Source organism: Astatotilapia calliptera, chromosome 10 (genome assembly GCF_900246225.1).
Source record: "Astatotilapia calliptera chromosome 10, fAstCal1.2, whole genome shotgun sequence".
In the NCBI taxonomy this organism is placed as follows: domain Eukaryota; kingdom Metazoa; phylum Chordata; class Actinopteri; order Cichliformes; family Cichlidae; genus Astatotilapia; species Astatotilapia calliptera.
Window position 1 is genome coordinate 12,186,665 of NC_039311.1, and position 8,731 is coordinate 12,195,395.

At 38.2% G+C, this 8,731-nt stretch overlaps 1 protein-coding gene across 5 annotated transcripts; it reads left to right on the plus strand.

Annotated features, from left to right (window-relative positions):
* Positions 1–307: 307 nt before the first annotated feature.
* Positions 308–7,280, plus strand: rnf167 (ring finger protein 167). 5 transcript variants are annotated; one of them, XM_026182675.1, is made up of 10 exons: positions 308–747; positions 3,031–3,161; positions 3,280–3,357; positions 3,450–3,587; positions 3,660–3,747; positions 3,870–3,960; positions 4,439–4,544; positions 5,106–5,199; positions 5,376–5,456; positions 5,641–7,280. In XM_026182675.1, the coding sequence occupies exons 2-10, from the start codon at positions 3,057–3,059 to the stop codon at positions 6,051–6,053; spliced, it is 1,194 nt and encodes a 397-aa protein (XP_026038460.1). In that variant the 5' UTR covers positions 308–747; positions 3,031–3,056; the 3' UTR covers positions 6,054–7,280. The 5 variants fall into 5 exon arrangements, with proteins under 5 accessions (XP_026038460.1, XP_026038461.1, XP_026038459.1 ...); XM_026182676.1 differs by having other exon boundaries at positions 308–417; XM_026182674.1 differs by having other exon boundaries at positions 308–396.
* Positions 7,281–8,731: the final 1,451 nt, after the last annotated feature.

Genomic DNA, 8,731 nt, shown 5'->3' on the forward strand with positions numbered 1-8,731 from the left:
CTATTGTCTGTAATGTCTGTTTTTCTATGCTATTTACACTGAGAGCAAAGATAAAAACTTAGCCCGATTACTATATTTGGCCAATAAAGCTGATTCTGACTTCCAGCAACTTTTTTCATTTATTATCACACTCAGGAATTTAGTTTCATGCACTCGTTCTATGTTGAAATTTTATATTTGTACTTGAAATTGATTTTTGTTTTCATTTTACTGTAACCAAAGGTTTTAAACACTCAATAGAGCTTGCAAAACTCCCGTCTACTGTTTCACACTCCAGTCCGATAGGTGGCGGTACAGCAGCTGAACGCTGGTCTGCCAACCACCAACAGAACCTAGACTACGAGCGAGGAAGACACCGAAGAAGAAGCAATAACAAACAAACCTAGCAGCTGTAAGGTAACACAACTTGGTGGAAGTGTATGTTGTCTTTATTCGACGTATCATCGGTTTTTGTTTTGTTAGTTCTCTATAAAACGTTGTGGATGGGCTGCGCAATAGATATATGAGTATCTGTTACGAAGACATCGTAGCTGTTATCTAACGTCAGCTAATACTAGCCAGACGGCAACTAACGTTTAGTTAATCCTCGCTGTGTTTGTCGTTTTGTCGTGGAAATATTAACTCTTTAGAGATAATTGGGGAGTATAAAAGCAAAATAAGTGTTATATATTAAAAAAACACGGTTATATGTGAGAATCTCAGGTGAGGTCACAAACCTCCCACTGCACTTATTAGCGGAATACTGAGGTATGTCCTTCCCACACTATAAACACATGAGATAATGTTACTTGTGCTTTGGTCAGAGTTAAGGAGAAACTGATCTTAACTGTATGCTAATCGCATTTCAGCTAGTCAGTCTACTTTGACCTTTGACCTAACTGCATAGTTAAGTCATGAGTTTTATTGTTGCGACAGAGCCTATGCAAAGATACCAGGCTAACTTCCTGTAAACAACAAAAGCGACAAAAAGTTGCTACATTCCTGTTTTGTTAGAAAGACAGGAGACAGTATAATTGATGTAAATATGTAAAAATTGTGTATGTTTCTGTGTCTTGTGTACTGTTTGTTTGTATATGTGTCTTTCTTGCTGCTGTTACACCCAAATTTCCCCTTGTGGGACAATTAAAGGATCATTCTATTCTATTCTATTCTATATGGGTTAAATGGCTAACTAGTGACACAAACCATATGTGGCCTTTGGGGAATGTTACTATCTTGCTAAAAAGAATCTCACTTGTTTTACCTCATCCTAGCGAGCGTGTTGTCGTTTAAAATCTCTTTTTCTTGAAGGTATGCGTATACATGTACGTGCATTCAGATTCCGCATTGTTGAGTACACTTTGAGTCAACTGGCTTGTTTTCATCTGTACCAGTATAAGGGCCTTGAATGTATACTGTGCGTATTCATACTTTTCCATGTAAAAGGGTGTTTATTTGTGGGTGATATGTGGAGAATATGTAGATGTAGTCTACTTCAGATCCGTGGTTCTTCTGATTTGCATGTGAGTGGTAAATCACAAAGCTTCCAAACAACTGGTTAGATTACTTATCTGTGTTAAAGTGATAAAAAGTGGAGTGTCAACAAAGCAAACCTCTGGAAACTGCAAACAGTCAGTGAACTTAAGTGTTTTATGTAAACATGCTCCTTTGCTTGTGAAAATGCCAATTAGCTTGGGTTAAAAGAAGTCAAATGAGGACAACAACATGGCAATAACCTCCAAAAGTACTTGTCTTGCTACTCCATAACAATCTAGTTTGTGTAAATGCGTGATGGTGGGTTACTTCATTCTTTGTTGATGAATCAGGTTACAGATTTACTTAGATTGAACTATTTGAATTTGCATAATAAGGCATCACATAGATTTCTGTGGTGAATCTTTGCAGAGCCTGCGACGTAACCTACATGATGGCTGCCAGCTTTTATGCTTGTGCGTGGTGCGTCATGTGTTAATTATCACATTTTATGTGCGGTGCCATCCAGTAGAAACAAATAAAATTCTGGCACTTTTTTCCCCTCCTCTTTCTCCATTCTTTGTTCTGGTCAGTTTTTTTTTTCTTTTTGTTTTTTTTTCCAGGGCAAAAATATTCGCTCCTCTAGTTTTTCCACTTTGCTCATTCTATCACGCCCATCCCAACAATGTCAGCAATCTCCCTTGTGGAATTTGCTGACATTTGAGAGAATTATTGTCTAAAGGTGAAGAAAGATGCCCAACGGATTTACTTTACCAAATGGACCATCCCAGCCTTACCGTATTGGTCTATTTGATTCACCTTTTATTGTTTATTTTATTTTCACTTGCTAAATACGGGACAGACTTGACTGGGGAAAAGAAAGGGGAGAAAAAATGAGGGAAAGAAAAACAGCGGGGAAGAGGGACGGGGATAAAGGGCAAAGGGCAAAAAATAAACAAAATAAACAGACAAAAAATACATATATCGATCACCTGTTGAGAAAGAAAAAAGAGAAAACAAGCAGAAGAAAAAAAAAGAGCAACATAATAAACAACATCACGATGATCTATGGGAATATCACAGTAAATACTAAACATTATTGTGCAGCACGTAAGATCGACAGCGCACAGTGTGCTTTGAGGTAGGAGCCAAAAAGGGTGTAGTTTGTGTGTGTGAGCACCCGTGTGTACACCTGTGAGCATGAGTGCGCTTGTATTTAAAAGGTTCCTTCATGTAATGATCTGCTAGAGGATGTTGGGAGCCACAGTCCTTATATTAATGCTGTAACTACTTGTCCTCATATCTAGATCATGATTGTTATTCTCTGAAATAAAATAAAAACTGTTGAAAAGGTAGCCAGAAATGCACAGGAGGAATCATCAGTACTGAACAGGCCAATCACAATAGCTGGAGGCTGTGCACACCCAACTACAATATTTGTAGGGAGGTGCCCGTCAGATGATGGGGTAGGTCACTTTGTTGGGTTTCAGAAGGGATTGTGGTTACAATGTAGCTATGGTGTAGATTTCCTGCTGAAGCATAAATCTCTAGTTCAACATGACTACTTCTTTTTTATAGATTAGTTCAACTGTAAGTAACCAAGGATGGTGCAGCTTGGCTGTCGGTGCATGGGAACTCGACTGAGTGTGCTTATACTGGTTTTCTGCAGCATACTGCTCCCCTTGCCTACAGATGCCTATATATATGCTGTAAGTAGAATTGGAGTTTTAAATCATATAATTTGGTAACCTTTGTTTGGAAAGATGAGCCTCAGACTCTTATGAAACTTTTGCCTGTTCTCATAGTGTTTGTATATTGTATTTACAGCATTATAGCAATATTACCAAAACATTTGATGACCGCATTGCTTTGTTTGGATCTGCACTTCCAAAGGATGGAATAATGGTGAGAACTGAGTGTTGAAGGAGGAGTACAGATGGTAAAATGCAGGTCGATTTCTTTTATAATGATGCTTTTTTTTTTTCTTTGTATCTTAGGGAGTTTTGGTTGCCTCTCATCCAGCTAATGCTTGCACAACAATAGACCCTCCCCCACCACTGCCCCCATCTTTTAATGCCACAACTACCAAATTTGTTGTTCTCATCAAACGTTATGACTGTAACTTTGATATAAAGGTAAGCAGAGTTTAACACTGAATATTTGTTGTCTGAGAAGCACACTGCTCTAATGTAAGGAACTTGTTTCAGGTTTTAAATGCACAGCAAGCTGGATACGATGCCGCAATCGTTCACAACATTTATTCAGAAATTCTGCTCAATATGAACTACAGCAATGGTAATTATTTGTGCTATTATAAACATGGGAAAACAAATATTACAAATATAAATATTTGCTATTGTACTGTCCTACTGTGTGTGTCTGATTCCTGTTGTTTTGTATTTTTTTTTCTTTTTCAGAAACTATTGCAGAACAGATTAATATTCCCTCTGTATTCGCCAGCTACTATGCCTCGCACATTCTTAGGAATTACATAATTCCGGAACAGGGGTAAGGAAGAACAATACCAGTAATATTAAACATAAACTGTAGATTAAACCAACTTTTTATTGTCAGCATTAGATTTGTACCAATCTGGAAACCATTTGGCTTGGCTGCTGATTTAGCTTCTCAGGCAAAGGCCAGTTTTCAGACTTTCCACTGTAGCGAGCTTATATCTTTGTTATCATGTCACGTGACTAATGCAGGTAAATAAGAAAGAGAATTCTGTTAATCAAATTGCATCTGTGATTGTCAAATGCTTTTGAGATTGAATTTCTGCAAAGTTTTCGCTCTTTTGCTCTGCAACCTCAAACACTGTTGGTCCACAGACCTTAGATTGCAAAGGGAAACCAGAAGGTTTCCAGTACAGACACTTTGCCTACAGAATTTACATATGGAAATGTATAACCTGTAGGCAGATCTGTTTATATGTATTAGGTTTGCAGAAACAAACATATTTCTACTTTTTTCTTTTCTTGACTTGTAGGGCGTATGTGATTCTCAAGCCAGACTTTCCTTTTCCGCTTTCCTACTACCTTATTCCCTTCACCGGAGTAGTGTGCCTGATCATTCTTGTGATGTCTGTTGTTTTCGTAAGTATATGCATGAATTGATCTTTTCTGGGTTGTTTATACAATAACACATGATGAAAGTAGACCAGAGGTAGTAGAGGCTTTTTGTGTTATAAAAGAGTGACCTAACTGTAGCTCAACATATCTCTGTGTGTTTATTCTAATCCAGCTTCTTAGTATCTAATGATAGTTGTCAAACATGAACACAAAGAACAAACCCAGTGATGTCTATTAGGCAGCTTTTATTAAACTTACAGAAATGAATCTGGTTATTTTCCACTTGCGTAATGTCACCTTCACTTTATCGGTCTCGCCTCTCTGCTCAGCTTAGCTTAATGTGTGGCAAAGTGAGGGGCAGATGAAGAAGAGCACACATGAATAGAGACCTGCCACAAACGCATCAGAGGAGAGAAACGACCCTTTTTGTAATAATGAGTACATGAGCATTAAGCAGTTCTCCCCCATTTATTTATTTGTTATTTCTTAGGGAGGCAGGCCATGAGGGTTAAGGGAAGTGTTGAGACGCCACTGTAAATCTTTTTTCCATCGATAAAACTGAGCTTTTTTTTTTCCATATTTCAGATTACACGATGTGTACAATACAGAAAAAGGCTGAGAAAAAATCGTTTGTCCAAGGAACAGCTGAAACGCATTCCAATACACAAGTTCAGTAAAGGTAACCATTTTTGCTGTTATTATAATAAAGAATTTTTTTAAATATTAAGAAGTGACGGTAAATTTGAAGGCTGCGTTTTATTTTTTTAATCATTTGGGAAGACTTTTACGTGCGTTGAGAGTTACATGCCTGTTTATGTCTAATGATGTGAGCTGGTAACATTCAGTCTCTTTCAGGGGATGACTATGATGTGTGTGCAATATGTCTGGATGAGTATGAAGAAGGGGACAAGTTGCGTGTTTTGCCTTGTTCACATGGTAAATATCTGATATTCTGTGTTGATGAGGCACTGAACTTTTTTTTTAAGTGCTCAATCATCTAATCCCATCCTATTTTCTAAAATATGAATTTTTTTATCTTTTAAAAACTCTTGTTTAGTATTTTAATCGTCATCCTCTGGTAGGTTTTTCATAAGTTCCTCAAAATGTTTTTGATTTTCAGCCTATCACTGCAAATGCGTAGACCCGTGGCTCACACAGACCAAGAAGACGTGTCCAGTGTGCAAACAGCGCGTTACCCGCAACAACCCTGAGCAGTCCGAGTCTGAGTCTGAGACAGAAACTGGAGGACGTGGAGAGGAAGAAGGACCAGAAGGTGACGCAGACTCGGAGCGCACTCCTCTGCTTCGACCCTCCAACCCGGGGTCACCCACAGGAAGCCCAGGGGCCTACTCAGCCACCACCACCACAACTACCGCCCAGTGCCTCACCTCCCCTGCACTCTGCAACTCACCCATCCTAGGTTATGAAGGTTGCTACTCACCGGTGGAGGACACAGACTCAGAATGTGATGACACAGGAGAGGGCAGGCACCACTCTGACGATGACACAGCTCAGCTCATTGGTAGGGACTGAGAGGAGATCTGATGGCCAGAAATTAGCTACAATGAGATTATTTAGTTTGACCAGAAGGACAAAAAAAGTTTCTATCCTCATACGTATTGTTATTGGGAAAAAAAAATTAAATTGTTTTCAGATTTGTGGCAAGCTTGACAGTTAGTTAGTTCACTGATTTAGTGCTGATTGTTAAAAATCTGTCACCCAATAACCAGTGGAGTTCTTTCAAGTGTCATAACAAATGCAGAACCTGCGGTTGGTCAGTTTTACCAAGTGCAATGTTGAGCATAAACCACTGAAATCCACACATTTACTGTAGTCCATTAGCTTTCAAGCATGATGTCCGCTGTAACTGGATCACTAGTGCAGTACAAAATGTCCAGATCACTTACCGATTCCCTTTTAGGCAAGAGTGAAATGTCCATAGATGACGTCTTCGTGGCCAAAGTTGTGCAAAAATGGGATGGGATCTTACCTTGTGCAAGGTTCTGTTTAGGATTAGTATAGAGTATGAAGGATTTATGTTGTCTTAAAATTAATCATTCCTGTCTTTTTTTTTTTTCTAACAAGGATAATGGGGTAATATTTGTCTTCTTTTTATATTGTAATACCCCCAGTTCTGTTTTCACACATTTTAACTTTGCATCCAAGTTTTCTGAAATATGAGAAGTTAATATTGAATTAAGTCACAGTAAAATATAGGAGATATGTAACGTTACTGCTGCTTTTACATTGTTAATACTCTGCGGTTGTGGACAGTTTAAGGAAACTATTTTTTAGCTTTATACAGTTTGTTGATCAAACTCAGGTTTACACTCCAATAAATTGTTGGTGGCGATAAGAATAAGGTAATGGGGTTGTGGTCTTGTAAAGTGTTTTAGCGTTTTTCCTCGAATCTGTTTAAATGTATGTAATTAAGTTTTTTCTTCTTTCATTTTTTTTTTGTTTTTATTTTTTATACAACAAAATAGAAAAGAAAAAATTGTAGAACAATAATGTGAGAAACTGGGACACAGGTGGTGGTTTTAGGAAAAGCAGAGCATTGCCTTCTACTGGCCTTCATCTACATGTCTGTGTTAAATGTCTGGAAATTGAACAAGATTGATTGACTCTCCACCCACACTGCTCTTATCGAGCTGTCTTTAAGACTGCTCTTATTCATCAGTGTGAACATCTGTCGGTGTGTTTTTCTTGGGCGATCATGGCTCAAGAGTTGGGAGTTCGCCTTGTAATCGGAAGGTTGCCGGTTCGAGCCCCGGCTTGGACAGTCTCGGTCGTTGTGTCCTTGGGCAAGACACTTCACCCGTTGCCTACTGGTGGTGGTCAGAGGGCCCGGTGGTGCCAGTGTCCGGCAGCCTCGTCTCTGTCAGTGCGCCCCAGGGTGGCTGTGGCTACAATGTAGCTTGCCATCACCAGTGTGTGAATGTGTGTGTGAATGGGTGGATGACTGGATATGTAAAGCGCTTTGGGGTCCTTAGGGACTAGTAAAGCGCTATATAAATACAGGCCATTTTTTTTAAATAATCAAAAATAAATTGCTTTCCACATGTTTGGCTCCTGTAACGATAACGTAAGCTCGCATAGTCATGCTTGATTTGCACCTGAAAGCCGAGCAGCTGTGGTTTGATTCTCCACTTTCTGAGATGAACTTGGTGAGGTCTTTGCCCTTGATGTTTTTCAAAGAGACGTACAGCTGGAAACCTTTTAAATCTGTTTCTGAATGAATAGGGCTGTCATATCAATACATTCCTTCATTACTGACTAAAAGACTCGACACTTCTAAGATCTCTTTGGGACTTGTTTGCAATAGTCTGTATTGTAAAATATAGAAACTCCTCCTTTTTACAAAATACTTAAACTATCTTTTGTACTGTACTTTTTTTTTTTTTTTTGCTCTTTATGTCTCAGTTTTAGAGACTGTTCACCGAAACACTCAAACATTATAATGCCCACTCATTTTTTCATTCTTTGTTCTTTGTTTTTTAGACTGTGCCTAGGTTATCAGACTTAAATAATAAATGTATAGTGTCAAGTGTAATTCCATGTGTAAAGCAGGATTGGGAATCTTTCAGATGTTGAAACACTATCCGTGAAAAGCTGCAATAAAGATCTTGTTTGTGGAAGGGTTAATGATATTAAAGTAGGACTGTGTTACTGTTCGTTTAAATGAGAACACTTAAGTAGATCTTCCTTACAAATGGTTATTGATGTGATCATTTTATTAATAAAGCCACTTGAAAAGTTTTGACTTTGTTACTTTGTTATTAGAACACCTGCTATCTTTTATAAATATTTGCAATATAGTAAGGTCAGTAATGTATTATAATAATATTTAAACCATGCTTTTATCAGCTGAGCTGTTCTCATCTGACGTTTTCGTTAGTTACTCTTCTGGTTCTCAGTCTCCTTCTAGTCCTCCAGAAGGGGGAAAATATACCCCCACCTCACTGTTTGTTTGTTTTTTAAAGTTAATCATTAAAAATAATGTTTTACTAATGATCCAAGTTGAATTTAAGTGAAAAAAACAGCATTATTAAACATATTTTTCCTATATAGTAAATATTAATCAGCTTCCTTTCCTCCATGTTTTCCCAAAGTTACTCATTTTTGTCCTCCTGCAGAGTCTGTGCTCATGGTCAGCTGATGCAACTTTAGTCAAGAGAGCAGCAGAGCTGACATTTCTTGGTGCAAATTAC

What these genes read in the sequence shown, in the direction of transcription:
- rnf167 (XM_026182675.1), top strand. Translation starts at nt 3,057, where the DNA reads ATGGTGCAGCTTGGCTGTCGGTGCATGGGAACTCGACTGAGTGTGCTT. An exon ending in CAGATGCCTATATATATGCT is followed by an intron (nt 3,162 to 3,279) that starts GTAAGTAGAATT and finishes TTGTATTTACAG; the next exon opens with CATTATAGCAATATTACCAA. An exon ending in TGTTTTGCCTTGTTCACATG is followed by an intron (nt 5,457 to 5,640) that starts GTAAATATCTGA and finishes TTTGATTTTCAG; the next exon opens with CCTATCACTGCAAATGCGTA.